Source organism: Meriones unguiculatus, chromosome 2, assembly GCF_030254825.1.
Source record: "Meriones unguiculatus strain TT.TT164.6M chromosome 2, Bangor_MerUng_6.1, whole genome shotgun sequence".
In the NCBI taxonomy this organism is placed as follows: domain Eukaryota; kingdom Metazoa; phylum Chordata; class Mammalia; order Rodentia; family Muridae; genus Meriones; species Meriones unguiculatus.
Genome location: NC_083350.1, coordinates 148,447,957 through 148,471,081, shown reverse-complemented (window position 1 = coordinate 148,471,081; position 23,125 = coordinate 148,447,957). Strand labels below are relative to the sequence as shown.

The window sequence follows — 23,125 nt, the reverse complement described above, 5'->3', positions numbered from 1 at the left end:
AATAAAATTATTAACGTGGTTGGGACAGAACAACATTCTTTAAATACGCATACACACTCTACCTCACTGTCGCAGGGTGACTGTGACAGGACCGAAGCAGACAGTTTGTTTGTGCATACCTTGTCAATATGTACTGGATAATCGCTTGAAACCAGGTTTTGGCACCGTTCTCGATTTCCAATCATCTTTCTGAATTCAAAGAGTCTATTAGGAGACAAAAAGGTTGTGGGTTTTTTTTTTTTTTCTCATTAAAAAAAAAAAATCACCTTTTATGTTAACTGTTAGACCTACTATGTTATGAGTGATGAATAGTGATCAAAATTGTAAATTCAATTAGGAGGCCACATTCAATTTAACTTTTATCACTAATAGAAAAAGGCACTTTTCTCTCCTTTAGAAACTGGAAAACTTTTCTCAAAAAAAATGAGACAAAATTGCTCAGAAGTAATAAACACATTTAAGATTCGAAATGAAAGGGGACTAATCCTGAAATTAATTTTTCTTCAGTACAGGTTTTCCCATGCGCTCCAGTGTATTCCAGTTTCACAGTCACTGAAAACTGAGACTACTGAGGAAAAACCAGTGCCTGGAAGCCACAAACAACTTCAATGCCTTTTAGCATTAGTGAAGACTAATGCTAAAAAACAGTTTGCACCCAATGCATGATGCTATAAACTGAAAAAAAATAGAAATAATTAAGAGGATAAAAGGAAAACTTTTTATGAAGTTCAATATTTAATTTTGTCAACAAACTACTTTAAATTTGAAGCTACAATAGTTTAGAACTAAATTTAAAATTTTAAATGTGTATTAGAACAACAAATTCAAAGTAACTATTCAGGTACTGGAGAGACGGTTAAGAAATTAAGAGCATTTGTTGCTCTTATCGAAGACCCAGGTTTGGTTCCCAGCACCCACATGATTCACAATCATTTACAACTCCAATTCCAGGGATCCCATGCCCCCTTCTGACCTCCACAAGCACAAGGCACACATGGTACACACACATATATGCAGGCAAACATTTAACATGCCAGCAAGCACTCGTATACATAAACAGTCAAACATTCACGAAACACACATACACACTCACCTCCCCACCCCCCCACTCTACCTCTTGAGATCTTCTGGCCTTCCCCATCCTCTGATGAAAAGTTTTGTGAGGAGAAGTCTTCGGTATAGAATATCTAACTTGCTTACACCCATGAGTATCAAACAGCATCTAGAAGTAAAATTTAAAATGACTTGAAAATAATTTTACTTGTTATCAAGGCAGCAGGTCAACTTTATAACCATTTATTTGAATTACAGGTAAAAATCAAAGACTGAAGGATAAATCCTTGAATCTGCCTGTGTAAAAACACAGGAGGTTTGAAAACACAGTAGAAAGCTGGGCAGTGGTGGTGGTGCATACCTTTAATCCCAGCACTCCAGAGGCAAACACAGTGGATCTCTGTGAGCTAAAGGCCAGCCTAGTCTACAAAGAGAGTTCCAGGACAACCAAGGCAACTGTTACACAAAGAGACCATGTCTCGGAAAAACAAAACAAACAAACATAGTAGGAGTTTTAGAAAATAAACTGGGATGGGAAGTAGAGAAATAAAGAGCCTAAGCTTCACTAAAAATGAATTCTTCTGCAGCAAGTGCTTCATGATTGATTACGGGGACCCTGTGTGTTGGAAAACAAGATTAAGAAATGCTACTCACACAGTATTGTATTATCAGTCAGGCACTATTTCAATAAACAAAACACAAGGTGACCCTGGAAAAAGGCTTACCGGAATCATACAGAGGAAACGGCACAGACAGAACAGTTATTTATCCTAGGCCACATAGCTAGTGCGGAGGATGGCTAATTTTAACTTCAGGAAGATTTAGCAGGTTCACCCCACAAACTCTTCATAACAGTAAAGAAACAACCATAACCAGTGCTTCTAGTTGGATGTTATTTATTTATTAAATTAAATAGTTCTCTTTTCTTTTTTCCCTTCCTCCTTTTTTTTTTTTTTTTTTTTTTGAGATAAGGTACAGCCCTGGCTATCTATCCTGGAATTCCTTTTGTAGATCAAGCTGGCCTCAAACTCAAAGAGATCTGCGCGCCTCTGCCTCCTGAGTGCTGAGATTAAAGGTGTGTACCACCACTGGCCAGCTTATTTCTGAACTGTTTCTAAGAAATTTTTAATATGTACCTCAACTTTTCTCAATTAAAAAGTATAGTTCTGGGCTTGATTTGTAGCTTAGGCAGAGTGATCGCTTAACAGGCATAAACCCTAGGTTCAACCCCCAATAATATAAAAATGAAAGATACAGTTCTGATTTAAGGGTAAAACTTGATTCAGATTCTAGCTTAAATATACAGATATATGAAAAACTATATTTCTATCAATTACCTTTAATAAATATTTATTGCTTCAAAGATTTTGAACAACTTTTACCTAGACTTTGATTCTGTGTTACTTCAGCTTAATGTTTTTCTTTTTTAGGGGAGGGGTCTCAAACAGCTCAGTCTGGTCTTCAACTGCCTATGTAGCTGAGGTTACCCCTGAATTATTGATCCTCTGTCTCTGCCTCCCAAGTTCTGGGATTGCAGGTATGAACTACCATGCCCAGCTTTGTTTTGTTTTCTGTTCTTATTGAGATAGCATCTCTGCAGTCCATGATTGTTGGGGCTGGCCTCAGACTTGTGGCATTCCCTTTGCTTCAGCTCTCCAAATGTTAGAATTTCATGTGCAACATTCCTGGTTGCCTTATCATGTTTCTTTGTATAACTTAAGTTTAACCCACAATCAACTATACTGGCACCTTACCTTCTTCTTATGACTGGACCTGCAAAGCAAGTTGTTCCCACTGCTCCACAATTCTCCTAACTCTCATAAAAACTGTCAAGCCCACAGCTTAGCATTAAGCCGTGGTTCTACGATAGAGCCCTAGGTGTAGAGGTGCAGTTGTCTGAGCTACAGTCTTGCAATCTGAATCACTTTTGTGAAGACCTTCTCTCCAAACAAACAGAATGAACACTGCCTTCAGTAAGCCATTGTAACCAATAAGATTTTGTTTCGGAACAACCTAAACGTATTCCTTTTTGTCTTAGAAGTTTTCACTTGTAAGTTGATATGCCAATGTATGGTTGATATTTATGGGAGGTCTTACTATGTAGCTGAAGATAAATGGAGAAGTGGGTGGAGGTTGGGGTTGTGTTCCGAATGAAATATATGAGAAAAATTTTAAAAAAGTTTCACTTGTCTCAGTTTCCTTAGATGTATCTATCAATATAAACATATCCTGGGTTTTAATCACCTGCATAGTCCCAAATAAATTCCCTTCTTTGAAAGTGTCTCTGCTGTTAAAATGCAAAGAAGCAACACTTCTAATGTGAAATCATTCATTTGAATTTCCTGTAAAATGCTTCTAGCTGAATGTATAAGACAAATATTCATGGCAATAACTTGAAATTCACTTTTGAAAACCTTGGTTGCACTTAACAAATCTCGTTTAAATATTCAATTGAAATCCATTTTTCATTTGCAAAACCCACCAAATCTTCCAACTACTATTTATAATAATATACTTTGCTTTTCCAGTCTTCTCAACTACATGAGTTTTAGCCTTTTCTGATTCTTAGGACACTCAAGTACTTGATAAAGGCCAGTTGGCTTTGTGACGCAGCTGGAGTTGAGGGAAAGCGGAGGCGCAAGCGCACCTCCATCCCCCTTTCACCGCCGCTGCCGCCGTGGGAATGGACACACCTGCCCACGTGCGGAAAGCCAGCTTGGCATGACAACGACCACCACCACCACCACCACCACAGCTCCAGCGCGCTCCAACTCCTGCCCTGTGGAGGCTCTGTGCTTGTCGCTAGACAACCCGTTCACAACGATGGCCTCGAGCAGTCAAGGACACTTTGATGCTTATGAATCACTGGATCTTACAGAGTTTGCCAAAAACCAGCCTTGGTGGCGCAAGCTTTTCGGGCAGGAGACACGACCTTCAGGAGAGAGATACAGCGTGGCCACCCAGCTCCTGATTGGCGGTGTCACCGGCTGGTGCACTGGCTTCATATTTCAGAAAGTTGGAAAGCTGGCAGCCACAGCGGTAGGAGGGGGCTTTTTTCTTCTCCAGCTCGCAAACCATACTGGCTACATCAAAGTCGACTGGAAGCGAGTAGAAAACGACGTGAAAAAGGCCAAGGAGCAGTTGAAGATTCGGAAGAGCGCACAAATACCAACCGAAGTCAAGAGCAAAGCCGAGGAGATGGTGTCCTTTGTAAAGAAGAATGTTTTAGTAACTGGAGGATTTTTTGGAGGCTTTCTGCTCGGTATGGCATCCTAAGGGGTATCTCTTCACTTCTACTGTTCAGCAGCTTCTACACTCCATCATAGGAAAATCCAGACTCTCCTCTTCCTCTTCAGGCATTCCTCCCTGTTGTAAATCTGAACCGCTTCCATAGGCATCTTTGCCCATGCAAGTAAACACAGGCCCTCCCATGGGCTTGACAAGCCAGGGGGAAGCACACACTCCATCTGGAGACCAACAAGAATAGTCTTTTTCCTGTAAAATATGCCCCAAACCATCTTTAAGATCTGTCCCTAACAGTCAAGCTGGAGGAGCGGCGCACAATTACCTTACTATGTGCTTCGTGGAAAGGAACTGAATGTATCTGACTTTGAGCATGGGAAGAAAGAAAACACAGCAGGGACGGTTGTGGGAGTTCCACGAACTAGCCAGCTATTTTAGGGGGACAGTCTCCTTACAGAATTTTACAAGTAAATTGATTTACTTTCTTTTCCTCTTGACAATTACCCCAGTAAACTCTAATTATCAGTTATCTTAGTTCAGCACTCAGTAATATGACACTTCAAAACGGGCCATAATTTAAATACCTTAAAGCTCCAGCAGGACCTGTTTTTTTTTGTTTGTTTGTTTGGTTTTTTTTTTTTTTTTGGAGGGTGGCAGTTGGGGTGGGCCTAGAACCTTGGTCACACTAGGCAAGGGCTTATCCCTAAACTATATTCCCAGCCTTTTGATACTTTTCATTTTGAGAGAAGGTTTTACTAAATTGCTCTAGCTGGCCTGGTACTTGACATCCTCACATCTCAGTTTCCTGAGGTGGGATTACAAACCCAAGCCACCAGAACAGCTTCCCCAAGACCTTAAGAACGAACTTAAGAACGAAGAAAAACATCTTCGAGTCTCCCTTGCCCTTCTCAACCTTCTCATTTGCCTTCTCCTCCAGGGTTAGTTTGCAAGAACACATCTAGTTGGGTTTTCTACTTCAGGGTCTTGTCTACTTCAATCAAACAACAGCTGGAAGCTTCCGTGGAGAAGAAACTGCTTTCGGGCTCTTAGGTTTGGGGTACAATTTATATGCTTGCAACAATAGGATTTATTCATATTTTATTATTTGTCAGCCAGAGGACAAGCTCAGCTCTGGGAGACTATCCACAATTCTTTATCTCATACTGACTTTGTTCTCTCCATATGAGTCAAAAACAGCAGCTGACTTCTTTTCTTCATGGCCAGGTGGAGAGAGGCATAGTGGGCCCTAGGGGTCTAACATCTCTGCAGAAAGGACAAGTGTGTGAGTGCAATCAATGTTTCCATTTCCTGTTGCTTAGGAAGTAAAAATAATGGGTCCTGCCCAAACTCAGCACTGTGAGCATCAGAAAACAATGATCTTAAGGACAACCTTGGAAATTAAATGCTACACGGGAAGAAGAAACTAATTGTACTTCTCAACTTTTGAGTATGGCTTTACACCTTTAATACCAGGATTAGACTTTCTTCATATTTCCACTAGGGGAAAAGAGAACCCACACAAAATCAAAACAGCAAAAAACAAAAAAAAAACCCAAAAACCTAAAACCACAAACTCCACAGACCTGAGCAACCACTTGTTTTTAAGCTAACTGGCTCCTTACAGTTTGTTTAAATCATGTTTATATTCTTCCATTCACTTAAAACTCTTAATTAAAAATAACAGTTCTCTGCAAAGTAGACTTTTCCAATTAGTACTTTGTCTTTTAGTCATTAAACAAATGGTAAATGGAAATTGGCTTTTATGGTTTTCTTTTTTAAAGGATCTCATGTAATTCAGGCTGACCTCAAATCAACTTGTAGCCAAGGATGACCTTGAACTCTGATCCACCTTCCTCCCTCCACCTTTAGCAAGTTTAACTAAAGGCACACACTACCACATGCAGCTGAAGACCGATTTCTTAACTGTTATCTCCATTACTTTAAAACTTATTAAAACCAGTTAAGTATGAACATACAGAAAGTATTTAAATTATTTATTTATTCTTTAAGAGTAAATGTCAGTGCGATCTATTAAAATGGAGATGTATCTTATTAGTACAGTGCTTTTCTGGTATACATAAGGCCTTGGGTTCCTTTCCCAGCATCAAAAACCAACCAAAAGAATACTACCTAGCAAGGTATAGTGACAATTGACTGTAACCCTTGCACTGAATAGGATGAAGCAAGATGGTCATGAGTTTAAGGCAAACCTACGCTACTAAGACTTCATCTTTAAAAAAAAAAAAATGTATCTGAGTGATTAGTTTCAGGTCCTCCAAAGATAAACCATATAATTTTAAGGTTGGAACTTTAGGCCAGTTTGACCTTCACAGGAGAAAGGAACTAGACATTATGTTCTATCACTGGGCCATCTAGTTTATCATGTCTGAGTAATGTAAACCCAATACAAACTCTAGACACCAGCTTTGTTGGACTCTGTCCAACAAATACCTTGATGTCTGGAGGGTGGTGCTTCCTGGCTCCGTATGTTTAAACCATGGCATCTCAACATTTGGGGCTATATCTATTCTTTAACACAGGCACTGAATGGGGTTTCCAGAATTCTACCAGTTGTTATGGCGAATTACTGATCCATAGGAAACTTAAGAAAAGCTTTAAACTTGCAGCCAAGTCAGAAGTTATTTTTCTTGAGGCCTGACGTCCCCTGAATTGAGACTGGCATCTACGGCAGTGGTATCTGTGGATCTACACCCTTAATTTGGTGAAGGGGTGTTGGTGGTGGTTCTACTAAATGGATTGTATAGAGATGAGCAAAACTGGAAACAACAGCCAGTGTATTTTTTACCCAATAAATAAAAATCTAGGGCTGATGAGGAAGCTCAGTAGGTAAAAGCACTTGCCACCATGCTTGATACTTTGATCCCTAGGACCCAGGCAGTCAGGAGAGAACTGACTTCTCTAAGTTGTCCCAGCCTCCATCTGCACACCATAACATATGTATATGTGTGCTTGTGTGTATATAAATATATATACATATATATTTATACATGTGTGTATACATAAAATATATATAAAACAAAAGTTAAAAAAATATGTTCTATACTCCCAAATGAGGTCAGCTCTTTGGATATATGGGGTCGGATGGAGATACAGTTTAAGGAAATATGATTCTAAATGATGAGCAATTATTGTTATGGTTTGGATCTGAAATGTCCTCTGAATGTCCTACAGGCTTGGTGCTCAGTTTACAGGAAGGTGGTATAACCTAATGAAGTGGTTTAGTTCCTGGGTATGTATGCCTGAGGTATAGCAAGAAACTGGCTCCCTCTCTTCTGTCTTCTTATTTCCTTCCTTTTTAATCCATGACCAGAAAGGATTGTTTCTGCAACATGTTCCATGTCATAATGTTTGTCCTTACCACAGACCTAAAAGCAAAGTGGTCATATAAACAATGACTGAAACTATGAGCCCAAATAAACCTTTTTTTTTTTTTTTTGTGGTAATGGTTTGAATGAAAATGGTCCCCATAGGCTCATATATTTGAATACCCGGTTCCTAGTTGGTGAAACTGTTTGGGAAGATTAGGAGGCATGTAAGACCTTATTAGGTGTGTCAATGGAGGTGGGCTTTGAGGGTCCAAAAGCCTACACCATTCCCAGTTCATTCTCTCTGCCTCATGTTTGTGGATCAAGATGTAAACTCTTAGCTACTGCTCTAGCACCATGCCTGCCTGCTGACACATTCTTATCACAATGGCCACTGACTCACTTTCTGAAACTTTATGTCCCAAATACACTCTTTTACAAGTTGCCTTGGTCATGGTGTTCCCACAGCAAGAGAAAATATGACACTTTTTTCAGTTTAGGTTGGTTTTTGAGGTATTTTGTTACAGAGATAGAAACCCAACAATGATTTAAACTATTTTGCTACTTGAATCTTTCTGTAATGATTCACATTTTTGTACCCATATTTTTATATATACTTATTAAACTGCAAAACAGCTGCATGCTACTGTAATACAGGTCTTGTCTTTTTCTAGTATACACTAGGATAAAACATCTCTTTTGGAATATCCATGCATCATGACATTGTTTGTTTTCTATGTGTGAAAACAAACAAAACCCAAATATTCTCCAACAAGAAACTGTATGCTATTCAAGAGCTATTTCACTTCTGTCTTATTTATTTATTGAATCATTGTCTCTCTACATGGCCCTGGCTGTTCTGGAATTCTATATAGATTATATAGACCAGGCTAATCTCAAACTCAGTGATCTATCTCTGGCCCATGTGTGCTGGGATTAAAGGCAAATGCCAACATGCCCGGAGCACTTTTTAAAAATTACATTAATTTCTGCATGTGTGTCAAAGCACCTAATGACCATAAGCTTTCAAATAATTTGCAATGAACAATATTCATTATATACTAAATTGTTCAATCCTTTGTTTTTCAACCCTGCATTAGAAAACTTTCTAAATCACTTTGCTTTTCTATGTAATAGACTGCTCCAAGCCTACTGGCAGCATATTTTCTTGCTACATTTACCTATTAGCAAGCAATTCACATGTGAAGAACAGAATGCAAATCAAACACACAGAACTTAATATGTATTTGTTTCTGAAATCTGGTATTTTACAGATCTTCTTAAATCCCATTTCAGTCCCAAAGCAGTATACAATGAAGACTTTTCTGAATCTCTAAATGGTATGATTCTTTTTCTTTGCTGCATGTATGTATGTAGGCTAACATGCCTGTGGACACAGTGGCCAGAGGACACTGGGTGTTCTGCTGTATCACTTCTCTGTCTTGAGACAGTGTTCAGTGAGCAATCTTACTGAACCCAAAGCTAGAGCTGGCAGCCAGTAAGCCCTAAGAATCCTCGCTTCTATCATTCAGGTGGTGGTGGAGTTATAGACACATGGCAGCAATGCCCAGACTTTAACAAAAGGGTTGGGGACTTCAACTCAGATCCTCTTGCTTGTGTAGAAAGTATTCTTACCCACTGAGCCATCTCCCCATCTTATAAAAACGTATCTTTCTAGGCAGAGCTGGCTATGTTCAGGATATCTAGACCTATGACTTTCTAAGTTGGGATAAAGACAATATCAATTTACAATAAAGAAGTGCCATCTGGAGCTATTCCAGGTACTAAAAGGCCTCAGGTCAAGCAAGACACCAGTGAGATCCTGCAGAAGTAGCAGCCACTTTTGAAGTATCAGGCAAAACAAACACAACTGCCATCTACATTTTAAAATAGCAACTGTAAAGAGGAAAAACAAAGTGGAACAAAAATAGAAGTATGATCACAGTGCCAAGGAATGAAATGTCTTTCCTAGAAATGAGTTTTATTGCTAATGTGGCACTCACAATCTAGAAATACTACTCCAACCAGTACTTTTAAATCTCCTATTACTCTGATATCTAAGTATTTAAACAAACATTACTTTTTTTTTTTTCATAGACTCCTCTCCCGCCCCCCGAGACTGAGCTTCTTTGTGTAGCTTTGACAGTCCTGGAACTCACTCTGTAAAGCAAGTTAGCCTCAAACTCAGAGGCCCTCCTGCTCTGCTTCTCAAGTGCTGGGATTAACGGTATATACCATCACCTCCCCGATCTTCCTAGAATTTTATCATGTGTATATATTTCAAAGGCATAAGCAGAATTACAAAAATGTCACCATGGTAAGAAACCTATTTCTGCAAGCTGTCCTCTGACCTCCTCACATGCTCTGTAGCACATGAGCATTTGCACATAAAATAAATGTTAAAAAGGCAATAATTTTTAATCCACCATGTACAATAACATTCATTTTACCCCTCAAAGGAACCTAATTTTCATTTCATTTTTTAAAAATTTATATTATGTATATGAGTGTTTGTCTGACTGTATGTATATGCACCATGTATGTGTCTGGTGCCTGTTGAGGTCTAAAGAGTGCATCAGATCCCTTAGAATTGGATGACAGTTACCAGGTGGGTGCTGGAAATTGAATTCTGGTCCTCCACGCAAGAACCACAGTGCTTTTAATCTCTGAGCCATCTCTCCAGTCCATTTCACACTTTTTAATCACAAAAAGTGTGATTAAACTCAGTTCAACTCTGTTAAAATCCACTACTTTTAGGCAACCAATTTAAATACTTTTACATGGAAGAAGAATAGGAGAAAAAGTGTTGGGGGGGGATATAACTATATATTCTGAACAATCATTCAAGAAAACCCAACAAGAGTTTGGGTATATAACTCAGTTGATAACTTTCCTATAGCACACTTGCAAGGTTTAGTTCAATCCCTAGCTTCACCAAAAAAGAAAAGGGGGAAAGAAAAGAATACCAAACAGGTCCCACATCTTTGAGTAATACATTCAGAAAGACTTTCAATCTCTTCAACTTTTGCTCCTCTTTTTGGTGGCCTATTTTAAAAAAAGGGAGAGGGAGATGGAGAGATGGCTCAGTGATTAAGAGCACTGGCTGTTCTTCCGGAGGACTCAGATTCAATTCCCAGCACTCACCTGGCAGCTCACAACTATCTGTAACTCCAGTTCCAGGTGATCGGACACCCTCACACCAATGCACATTTAAAAACAACAACAACAAAAGACTGGTTGGTCTTGCACAGTTCCAGGGCTTCTGACACCCTCACACAGACATAACACCAATGAAAATAAAATTTAAAAAGAAAACAAACAAACCCACTGTTGTCCTCCCTATGTCCGCTTTGATTGCTATGTGTGTTTCAGAGTTTATTTGGATTTCAGGAGTTTTCTATGTACTCGCTGCATGTGTTTTTGTAGTCTGAAGTCATCACTTGGAGGCAGTAATGGAAAGACCTGAGTTTCTCCAGTAGCTGTGTGACCTTGAGTGAGCCACCTCAACTTGAAAGTGGGAAACTACACTTGGCTTAATTCAGAGCAACAAATTATTTAAATAAACACTGAATGCTTGTTTTGCTATTAAGAAATATGAGAAAATAGAAAACAGAAAATGTTATTCTGTTTACCGGAAACCTGGTGGTAAACAGCACAGGTTTTACTGTCAGAGGAGTCCTATTTCTTGAATTCAAGCCATTGTTGGTTAGTTGTGCAACTTTAGCAACTTACCTACTATCTCTGCCTTTCACTCGTCTACTTGAGACAATACCTCTCCTCTTTAGAAAGACAATTGTAGGGATGAAATGATGGAACTGAATTAAGCATGCTTTCCAACATACACTACATTCTGCTTGCTGGAATGCTAATTTTTCTTCTTTCACTACATATACACCACAGATTGTGCCAGCATTGAGGGATTAGGAAAGACAACTATGACACAGGAAACAATATCTTGGTTGAAAAATACTTCGTTTTCTATCCATCTATATTCTTGGAACCAATCACAAGAATACGCAGGTTTGTTACTATAAATGCATCTGCAAGACTTGAATGCAATCAAGTATCGAATCAGGGCTGGATTCAGCAGATAATTAACAGAAGACACATTTTAAGTTTAGCTGTTCTCTAGTAGCCTGATTGGCTACACATGAGATGATCACAAATGAAAGATAAGAGGTAAGGTGATGGCAAGACCTCACAACGGAGAGCTCATAGGAGGCAGGACAACCGCTAAGAGCTAGTACCTATTCAACAATTGAAACTGGATTCCAATTCTGCCATCTCCCCACCGAGCGAGTCTAGGTAACTTCTCTCGACCTCAGGTCACAGTATAATAGAAATGTGTCTGCTTTACACATCTCCCAGGATAAGTGTGATTAATGAAATCACAGGACAATGTTATCCAGTGCTAGCAAAAACGTTAATTTATGAAACAAACAATGACTTCTGGCACCAATTAGCTGACAAGGCATGCAGCGACCAGGAAGTAAACAGCATTTGAATCTACTGAATATTTACGTTCCTGATGAAAGTATCCGCTTGGAGCTAAGGAGGCTCTGCTGAGGGGCTTTTTGCAAAGCTGAGGCCCGGGGGCCGGGGGCCGGGAACCGGGAACCAGCGAGACAGCACAGCTGGTTGCTACCTCACTCTGGTCCCTCAGTCCCCTCAGGTGAGGAGCCAGCGATACGGCAGCGGGTAGCCGCCATCAGTCCCGTTCCTTAGTCCCTTCAGGTTAGGAGCCGTGGGCCAGTAGGGCTGGGGCGCAGGGGTCGCCAACGGCCTCCCCTCGCACCAGGACCAGGCTGCCCTCATGCCGCCTTGCACGTACGCAGCAGAGGCCAGGGGCCCACCGGCTGCTACTTACAGGCCGCTCGCGGACGCACACCTGAAAGGGAGCCCGCCGAGCCTCCTGGCACCGCCGCTCTCCGCGATCTAGGGAACGGACTTTCGCCTCAGCTCGGACAGCCAAGCGCCGAACCTCGTCACGTACCCAGCAGCAGGCCAGCTGGCAGCCCGGCGGGCAAGAAGGACGACCTCGGGGCGGGGCGCCCACAGGACACGCCCCCAGCAGCGGGCTCCGGCCTCGCTCCACCCTTTCCGGCCCGCTCCGCCTCCGCCACCACCGCCGCTGTCACCGCCGCCACCCGCGCGGCCTCGGCCCCACACGTCCCCGGAACAGCCGGTTCGCTTCCGGCACGCGCACGCGCAGCAGTGTTTTGACAGCTCCGGCCGAGGAGAAGGAGCAGCTGTCGCGAGAGTTGGCGGCACGCCGCCTAGTGAGGGCTGTCATTATGGCGAGCCTGGGAAGCGAGGCGGAGCGGGAGCCCCTCCTGGGCCCCGGCTCCCCCGGAAGCAGGTGAGCGAGTTGGGTGGGACTGGCTGGAGTTCTGCGTGTCCACCGCCCGGACCCGGAACTCGGCTGTCTATGCGCAGGCCCAGCAGTCCCTCCGGAGTACCCCAGGCTCCCGGAGAATCGGGTTTACTTGGGAATAGTTGAGAGTCGTTACCGGGTACTAAAGCTTGGTACAGGGAGAACTTGGGTACCCAGAAAGCCGGGGAGGGGCATGCTTCCCATAGGGGTCATAGGTCGCAGCCTCTTTGCATTGTAGCCTGTGTGGACTCTAGAACTCTGCAGTCCTGAGGCTCCTGCCTCATTCCTGTTACCGGAGTTCCTTCCTGCTTGAGAGCTTCGTTAGTTTTCATTTTCGATTTTTCTTTAGTTTTGTAGAAAGTAAAGAAACCTAAGCTGCCTCTTTTATGGCAGACACTGCTTGATAAGTTCTTCATATTTTGCAAATAAGCCCGTTAAAAGTGGCTCATCTTTTGCTCAATATCGCAGGTACAAGATAAAGACCAGTCTTCAAGCATTTCGTTAGTATTTTGATCCTAACTTATGAGCACTGACTTAGGAAAGTTTGGACCTGTCTCGCCGCCCCAGTATGTATTTTTACCTTTAGGAAACAGTAAAGCTGGGCGAGGTGGCGCAAGCCAGTTATCCCAGCGCTCAGGGAGGCAGAGGCAGGAGGATTTCTGCGTTCAAGGCTAGCACAAGAAACCCTGTCTTGAAAAACAAAACAAAAAGCAAACGATGCTAAGATTTGTTTTCAAAAAGCAGTGTCCCCAGGCCTGTTGAGGTTTGTGGAGCTGTTGGCTTCTGTACTATTTTTTCCTGTGCTGCTATTCTTTTGGAGTTCATAAAGCTTTGTAGTTATTCTCCCTCTTCCACTCCTAGAAGACCATCACTTACCTTCATTTTGAAATCTGTCAGCGACTTTTCTTCCAGGCTTATTGCTGTGTCCCTGACAGTCAGATATTTGTACTTACTGGAATTTATGCTTACAATGTACAGGCTCCAACAGAGGACTAGAGAGCTCCCATTGTTAGTCAAGTGTGTTAGTCTGTGCCATTTCCATTTCTTAGCATTCTTTTTGCTGCTTTTTTCTTTTGTTATATTTTGCGTTATATCTATGTTTTTCAGACAGATCAGGGGATCCGTGAGTCATAGACGTAAGGTTAACCATATAAGTATAATTTTATGATTGTACATGTTGTAATCTTATCCAAATAATCCTACTTTAATATATTTTTCTCTTTATATTTCTTTTAAATAAGTGATTGTGTTAGGATTCATCTATAATGAGAAGTTCCTGTCTATAAAGAGTTCATTAAATTGAGGTTCTCTATTTAAAATTAAATTTTATTTTTATTTTATTTAAAAAATATATTTTAAATCAGGCACAGTGGCACACTAATCCTGACACTCAGGTAGGCAGAGGCTAGTGGATCTCTGTAAGCTCGAGGCCAGCCTGCTCTACAAAGGGAGTCCAAGACAGCCATGGTTACACAGAAAATTATTTTTTAAAAAAATAAAACGGAAATATTTTCAGAACAATTCAACAAATGTACTGTCTGTAAAATTGTAAATCGATTCTCTAGTTGTGAATGACAAATTTTATTCACATTTACTTTATTGTTCAAATTTTGTTAGGCAACAGCCCTTCCTAGCTAACAAGCTTGATTATGTTATTAGGTCCTTTTTTTTTTTTTTTTTTTTTTTTCTTGAATGTCTAGTACTCTCATCTGATCTTTATGAGTTTGATTTAAGAGACAGGGAGGGGTTGACACATTTTTTTTTTCTGTAATGGGCCCATTGGTTTAGGTTTGTTGAGGACAAAAGGCTAAGTCAAGAAAAGTGTAGAAACTTAGGCAAGAGAAAATACACAAGTCCTAATATGTGGGTGCATTATTTGTTGAGTAGGTTAGTCTATTGATGAGAAAAGGGGACTTTGAAGTTAATGTTTTGTCATCAAATTGGTAACAAATATTCACCTGCAAACTAGTCTTAGCTTTTAAGCTACAGACAGATGGTGTCTGGATTTGACCTGCAGATTATAGTTTGGTAGCCCTACTTAGGGTTTCCTGAACTACTACAGATACTTCAAATTTTTATGGCAATGTTATTCTGTAAAAGAAATGTTACTGCACTGTCTGTCCTTACATTGCTTGCACACAGACATACACACTTTTCTCTTTCTTTCAAATTCTCGTTATGGTGCCCAGGCTGGTTCACAACTCACTCTGTGGTAGAGGCTGGCCTTGAATTTAGGGTCTTCCTGCTTTTCCTCCCAAGTAATGCAGTAAGAGTAACCGTGCTAAGTGTGCTTGTCTTACCGTGTACACCTCTCGCTTCTGTTGTATTTCCCCAGCTGTATATGGTACTGCTCTCTCAGGAGACATAGCCTTCTTTCTCAAAATCCAATGTTTATTTATTCATATTACGCTTTATCTAAGTGGTCAGTTCATAGCAGTGTATTGTGTACTTTCCTTGGAATTTTTTTTTTTTTTTTTTTTCCTGAGACAGGATTTCTCTGTATAGCTCTGGCTATTGTGGAACTTGCTCTGTAGACCAGGCTGGCTCATTGAGATCCGCCTGCCTCTGTCTCCCAAATCCCCTTGGAAGAAAGTACACCATTTCTTTCACTCACTTGTTTGTTTATTGTGGTTTCTGTTTGTTTAGACAGGGTCTCACTATGCGGCTCTGGCTGGCCTGGAACTGCTATGTAGACCAGGCTAGCCCCAAAACTCACAGAAATCCTATCTGTGCCTCCTTTGTTTCTCCTCTCTGAGTGCTGGGATTAAAGGCATGTGCCACTACGCCCAGCTACAGTATTTCTTCTTAGAACCTGGTAAAGCAGAAGCGTGTAAAAATCAGCTTCAGACAGCTGACATGTTTATGTCATCAAAGTTAAAAAAGATACAATAAATGTAGAAAATTAACTGAAGAATAGCCGTATTCAGTTCCTGCTATGACAAAATAGGAAGAATATGAATTGTTAGATTTCTAAATTTAAAAAAAAGGACAAAATAAAATTTATTACTTTAAAAGATTTTAAATACATGGAAAAGTTGAAAATAGCAGTTTAGTGATACCTAAAGTCATTTCTTTTTTTGGAGTTTTGTGTTTTATTTTTCGAGACAGGGTTTCTCTGTGGAGCTCTGACTGACCTGTAACTGGCTCTGTAGACCAGGCTGGCCTTGAACTCACAAAGATCTTAGTCCTCTGCCTTCTGAACACGGGATTAAAAGGCATGTGCCACCACTGCCCTCTTTTCTACACCAATCAAATGTCTTTTATTATAAATAAATAAACAGACAAATAAATAAATGTCTTTTTATGTATACACACACCTTTTGTCAAACTAAAGTAAGTTTCAGACACTGTAATGCTTCTTCCAAGTATGTTATTAGAGGCTGCCTCTCCCAAGAACAAATACATCCCTTCCGCAACTCCATCAGTATTGTATACCTAGAAACACTAATTCACCAGTATTATACAACTCACACTCTGTATTCATCGTTCCTTCAGTTGTCCCAATAATATAATGAACACACACACTCACTTTATGTATACTAGCCAATCACAGTTCATTTGTTGGTTCATGAAGTTTTAAACTGTTTAGCTTAGAACTGTCCTAGTATTTGGGACAGTGCTGGACCTATCTCTTGCTCATGTTACAGCTGACTTCTAGGTCTATGTCAGTGTTGCTAAGGGCTATCTTACAATCTAGATCCATGAACTGTTTCTTGGTTACAAGACTATCACATAAGTACTACAAAGAAATTCTAATATATTCCATCAGAAGTGCAGACTTCCAGGCCCCATGATGGGAATGCCAGACTCTGTCAGTTGTTAGAAGAATGGATGCTGCAGCTTTCATTATATTAGTTTTTTGTTCTGTGATGAGTGTGTAGGCAATGATGGTAACCCTGCCCTCAAATGGCCCTTCAACCAAATACTTGAGCATTTTTGTTTTCATCCATTATTATATAGAAAGTAGCCATTACATTCTAACTTTAAATTTTCTCATCACGTCAGTATTTAGGAGATATCCTTATAAGAACACAATTAGAGGCTGGAGAGATTTCTTAACAGTTATGAGCATTTGCTGCTCTTTCAGAAGACTCAAATTTGGTTCACCATAGGGCAGCTCATAAACATCTGACTGTTTCCAGTGGATTTGTCACCCTCTACTGGCCTGCATGGGTACTGCATACATTTGGTTCCCTGACCATGCAGGCGAAACTTCCATTCACATAAATAAAAGTAAATTTAAAAAGTAAAGAAGAAAATTTCAAAAAAAAAAAAAAAATTGAGGCAGAGTCTTGCTATATATCCCAGGCTGATGTTGATCTTGACATCTCAGCATCTTCCCGATTTTCTTCCCCCAACTTGAACCTGGTCAGGTCTTGAAGTTACTATGTAGCTCAAGATGACCTGGAATTCCTGATCTTGCTTAGTGTTGGGACTCTGAGGCAAACACCACACCTGTTTGTCCCGGCTTCTTAAGAGCTATGATTATGGGCTTGGCAAGAAAACTTTGTTTTCTGTGAGACAGGATCTCACTCTATAGTCTGGCCTGCCCTATTTTCACTACATAGCCAAGGTTGCCATTGAACTTGTAACTGCCTTTTAGCTAGGAAAGTTCTTGTTCTTTGAGACAGGGTTTCTCTGTGTATCCTTGGCAGTACAGGAGCTCACCAGGCTGACCTTGAACTCACAGAGATCCTCCTAGCTCTGCTTCCCAAGTGCTGGGATTAAAGGTGTGTGCCCCCACTGCCCTTATAGTACTTATAAAGTGATCATGTGTTTATTTTTAATGAGCAGCGAATAGTAACTAAAAGTATAATACTAACCAAGTATTAAATTGATATAAGAGTCTGTATTGTGGGATTCAGTGATGCATGCTTCTCCCAATAAGTCATTAACTGCAATGACATACATTAAATTCAGGCATATTGATTTTATAATATACACATCTTGAGTTCTAGTCTTTTTCAGGTGTTTTATATCACAATTAAAAGTCTCTGTGTACACTATTTTATATATGCAGTACTTCAATGGGAGCTGGAAAGATGGCTCAGTGTATAAGGGAACTTGCTTCTGAGCTTGATGCCCTTAACTTTGATTTCTAGATCTACAGGGTAGAAAGAGAGAACTGGCTGCACATGTACACTGGAGCACACAAACATTATGCATAATAAATAAAAATCTGAATAAATGTAATAAAAATGAAGCACACATTTATTAGTAAGGAATATCCTTGGCAAATGGTACATCTAAACATGTTGTTCGTCTTCCCTTTCTACCATTTCTTTCCTTTTTGTTTTGTTTTGTTTTTGAGACATGGCTTCGTTGTGTAGCCTTGGTTATCCTGGAACTCAGTCTGTAAACCAGGCTGGCCTGGACCTCACAGAGATCCTCTTGCCTCTGCCTTCCAAGTACTGGGATCAAATGTGTGCTCTACCACCGCCCAGGTTCTTTTTGCCATTTCTAAGCACATTACATTTGAAAAGAGAAAGCTCTTCATTGATGATTGAATTTTTGACAACATCAAGGTCTATTATATAAAATACCTTGAGGCAAGAGGATTTAGCCTCTAGACAGCCTGGGCTATGCAGGAAGACCTTCTCCCAACAAAACTACAGCTGCAAAAACAACTAATCAGCCAATCTCTTCCTCTAAAATGAAATATACTCTTGAAATATAATTAGGCATTTTGTCTTTTAAGTGCGTCTTGATTTTGGGGAAGAGTAGTGCTTACATCAAGGTACGTTTGCCAACTATGGTATGTGTATGATCATTTAATGAGCACAAACACTCAGGTGTCACCTCATAGAGGGAGGGTGACAATCAATATACTCCCTTTTAGTCCAGATTGTAGATTTACCAGAAGACAAAAACTAGTCTGCTGTATCACCATAAGCTCTTTGGTCCACAAGTAGAATTTATTTGGCAGTTCACATGAAAGCCAAAGTCATTGCTCCAGGAAGCTCCAGCCTGGGACTGTCTTAGGTTACATCATTCCAGTCAGACTAGCTCACAGCAAAAGTAATATGCTTCCATCAAGTATGGCATGCCAGAAACTTGAGAGTAATTATGTAAAAAGTGTCTTTACTGTGTTCATCCATTCTTTTTTCTGCAAGGGCAGGTACATGTGTGCCGTGATATACCTGTAAAGGTCGGTCTCCAATTTCGGGGAGTCAGTTCTCTCTTTCCACCATGTGGGTTCTAAGAAGGAAATTCAGGTCATCAGGCAAGCACCTTTACCCATCTCACCACTCCTAATAATAATCAATTTTCAGTATATCCCAGTTTGGGGAGATCTATTTATTGTAGCTATTTTATATAGTTTTTCTTAAAGTTTATTCATCCTGTTAGATTAACAAATTTCTGTTGTACTCAGAAATAGAAAAGTAGAGCTAGGGAAATGACTCAGGAGTTAAAATACTTGCTGAGCAAGCAAGAGGACTAGAGTTTGTCCCCAGAAACACATGTGTCCTGTGGGTATGATAGCTCGCCTGTAATTCCAGCAGTGGAAGTCAGAGACAGGGCTTCCAGAGCAGCCTGGCTAGCCAGACTAGCCATATCTGCTTTGTGGCCTCCATGCACATACACAGCATATAAGCATGAAAACTTGAAAAAGTAAGAGTAAAATATTTGCTTTGAAAAATATTTTACTTTTTAAAGGTAGTTTTTATCTTCCAAATGTCTATATACAATGGTGCATTAATACAGTCCTACAATCCAGTGATATTTAAAATGTTTTTTTTTCATAGGTGAATTAGTGTAACCAGAGCAAATATTAATACTTTTTTGCCTGGATACTTTAATATCCTTGGTGGAGGGGTCCTGTTTTAGGAACTCACTCTGTAGACCAGGCTGGCCTTGAACTCAGAGATCCATCTGCCTCCGACTCCTGAGGATTAAAGATGTGTGCTGCCTCCAACTGGTCCCAAACCTTCTTATCTTTAGAGCAGAGAAAGTAAAATTATTATGCAAATACCTGCTCCTCATGATCAGGAGGTCCAGCCCTTGTGTGTTACCTGAAATGCTTGGGATTCCCAATTCTTGGATCTTCGGAGGAGATGGTGTAGCTATCTTCCTGCACGTGTGTTTTTGCTGCAATTCACTGAATGCAGTCAGGTGGTGGAATCACCACACTGAGTTACTCTAACATTTTGGATTTGGAATTTCAGCACTGGGGACACTCAACTCTGTTAACCCTTTTTCTTCTTTCCACCTAGAGAATGGGATGTGATAGAAACTCAAGAACACTACAAGAGCAGGTGGAGATCTATTAGGATTCTCTACCTCACTATGTTCCTCAGCAGTGTAGGTAAGCGTTGCGAGTTACACACTTCATTCAGAGTGAAATGCTCTAGCTTTGTGGTAATTTAAGATTACTTACTTATCTATTTATTTGTTATTTATTGGTTTTGTTTGTTTGTTTGGTTTTTGAGACAAGGTTTTTCTGTGTAGCTCTGGCTGTGCTGGAACTTTCTCTGTAGACTAGGCTAGCCTCAGAGATCTGCCTGCCTCTACCTCCCAAGTGCTGGGATTAAAGGCATGCTTGGTTTGTCTATTTACAAAAGGCCTCACTATATAGTGCTGGGATTACAGGTGTGTGCCACCATACCAGAAAGATTTTTTTCTTCCTTTAAAACACTTAGTTTTTATTACTCAGCAATCTAAGAATCAATTTCAAGGTGAGTAACAAAAATTTTTTCTTTGATGTTAATTGGCATGTTAAACATTTTACTTGGTGTAAGTTTATTGTAAAGTGGACTTTTTAATGCTCTGGGTGGGAGAGGTTTTAAGACAGTTTCAGCGTCTATCCTACACCATTGATCCTCCTGCTTCAGCCTCCTAAGTGCTGAGATTGCAGGTATGGGCCACCAGGTCTGCCTGGGAGTTGGTTCTCTAACTCCGTTATTCATCAGAGTCAATTTATTTCTAAATACACAGAGAGCTGGGTGTACCTCAGTGGAAGAGTGATGCCTAGCATGGCCAGCGTCCTGGGGTTCCCAGCATTGCCAAAATAATAATAATAATAATAATAATAATAATAAATATACAAAGTAAAACATGAAAGATGAACATGAAGATGAAACTAATATTTCTGTTCCATTCAAAACAGATGTTAGTGGAGAAAAGCACTTGCCATGCAAGCTTGGTGACTGAATTCAACTGTGATCTGAATTCAATCTCTGGAAGCTCTAGGATGCTGCTACAAGTTTTCCTCTGTCCTTTAAATGTGTGTCTGTACTTATAACATGCAAGTTTCACTCTCATACATAGTAATAATGAAATGAAAACAAAAAAATAGACTTTAGCAGCCAAGGCTACATAGTGAGACCCTATCTCAAAAAGATAGACTTAATTTTTTTTTTTGCACTTATTTTATCTATATGAATGTTTTGCCTGCAGGAGCGTATGTGAGGAAGTCAGAAGAAGCTGTCGGATCCCTTGGAACTTGGGATCTGGAGGTACAGCTGGCTGTGAGCCATCATATGGGTGCTGGGAACTGAATTCAGGTCCTCTAGAAGAAGGTGCTCTTAACCACTGAGCCATCCCTCCAGCCCAGGCAAATAGACTTTATAAAAGAAAGAAGTACTTCCTAATAGATACTACCAGATACGTGAATCTTAGGGGAGTATGTGAAAGAAGCTGGACCAGTCTGACTCTATACTCTCTACTCAGCACCAGGGTTATGGATGACGAGCTCTGCCTCAGGCTTTTATGTAATGCTGGGCATCCAAACTAAGGTTTCCATGTTTGTGTGGCAAGCACTTTACAGACTGAACCATCTTCCCAGCCCCCCATGTGGTGCACTTTGCACTTTGAATACAGTATCTTCCTATTGCCCTCTCCTCTCTCTCTACATGAACTGTATATTTTAAAGTGGTGAGTCATGTGGCTCATGAGTCATATCTCAGTAAATCATTTCCTTATGTAAAGCAGTGTCTCAGGTTGGTTTGAAATTCTTGATTCCCCTGCCTCAGCCTCCCAAGTTCTGAGATTACAGAGCTGGGCACACCCAGCAATAAAGCCAAACATTTAAGAATTGGCCTTCCAAAATTTCTGGCTGACTTTGCCTAACATTTAGTATGGACAGATAGGGCTGGGTGTAACTGGGTGGTAGAGTGCTTACATAGAATTCATGAGGCCTGGGTCTGATCCCCATCACTACAGAAAAATGAAACAAAAAAGATAACATTGACATTGAGTTTTTTCCATTGTAGTTTTTGAGCAGGAAAGTCTATCAGAAATCAGGAAGCATGGGCATCTTCAAGTATCTTAGTTCATGTAACTCCCTTTGAATTGTTGTTTCCTCATCATCATCTTCCTTGTAGTGAATTGCTCTTTCAAACAGTGTGGAAGATGAGCACTTCCCTGACGAAATGGCCTTTTCTCCACTCATGTCTGCCATGAAGACTCAGCAAAGCTTTCAGTAATCTTCACTTATGGCAAAGGTATATGAAAGAAGACAGACAAATTCTTTGCTCCTGCTATATCAAGCATAGTCAGGGACTATAATTACCTTGTTGGTTCTCATTTATTCTAAAAATCATTGCTATGTTTTCAAAAACTATGCCTGTAATAGTGATTAAATTATTATAATGCAAGTAAACAAACATGTCTACCTCTCTGCAGGTTTTTCTATTGTGATAATGTCAATCTGGCCTTATCTTCAAAAGGTTTGTACATTTCAGTCTGTTCTTTGAAGTAATAGTAGCAGTAACCCAAATGTTGTTAAGCGTTGTCTAAAGGGTGTCTTTAGTATTCTGTAATTCGATCTGGTCCAGAATAACTTAAAATAATAGTTTCTCAAAGGAGGTGTAGGTGGGCCATATGCTTCCCTGTACAATCAAAAGCATTTAGAACAGGAAGGTGCCAAGCTAAGAAGTAGACTTTTGCCTGGAGAGTGGCCAACAGAGTGAAGGTGTAGTCACCCACTTAATTCAGCCATGTTCACATACTGTCACTACCTCCCTAGTGAAAAGGAGCTCAAGTAGACAAAGTGAATTCTTAAAGTGTACATATAATATTTCTGAGGAATAGTTTCATGATTTTCTTGTGGAGTTAATTTGGGTTTTCAGGAAAACTTTGTAAAAAGGATAGGCAATATGGCTGTCTCTTGAAATTCCTAGGAGATTGG

General features: G+C 40.3%; 3 protein-coding genes across 6 annotated transcripts in view; 2 read left to right on the top strand and 1 right to left on the bottom strand.

The window, feature by feature from the left end:
* The window catches only part of Abhd18 (abhydrolase domain containing 18), a 47,241-nt gene extending 34,578 nt beyond the window's left edge, over positions 1–12,663 (bottom strand). The window contains exons 1-3 of the mRNA XM_021643071.2: positions 12,490–12,663; positions 1,115–1,222; positions 120–204 (exon numbers count right to left, since the gene is read on the bottom strand). Of these exons, the coding sequence (XP_021498746.1) occupies positions 120–204; positions 1,115–1,206 (177 nt within the window). The 5' untranslated portion in view covers positions 1,207–1,222; positions 12,490–12,663. The remainder of the gene's footprint in view (positions 1–119; positions 205–1,114; positions 1,223–12,489) is intronic.
* Positions 3,875–4,840, top strand: LOC110552051 (FUN14 domain-containing protein 2). Its single transcript, XM_021643080.2, has one exon. It carries the CDS (start codon positions 3,877–3,879, stop codon positions 4,327–4,329), a length of 453 nt encoding a protein of 150 aa, XP_021498755.1. The 5' UTR covers positions 3,875–3,876; the 3' UTR covers positions 4,330–4,840.
* A 105-nt stretch (positions 12,664–12,768) lies between the features above and the next one.
* Mfsd8 (major facilitator superfamily domain containing 8) overlaps positions 12,769–23,125 on the top strand; it is a 29,194-nt gene continuing 18,837 nt past the window's right edge. For 2 of the 4 annotated variants that reach the window (XM_021643064.2, XM_060378260.1), the window contains exons 1-3: positions 12,769–12,981; positions 20,211–20,302; positions 22,621–22,664. In XM_021643064.2, the coding sequence (XP_021498739.2) occupies positions 12,917–12,981; positions 20,211–20,302; positions 22,621–22,664 (201 nt within the window). In that variant the 5' untranslated portion in view covers positions 12,769–12,916. Of the gene's footprint in view, positions 12,982–20,210; positions 20,303–22,319; positions 22,440–22,620; positions 22,665–23,125 lie in introns of those variants that run through there. The other 2 variants (XM_060378258.1, XM_060378259.1) reach the window with 2 other exon arrangements.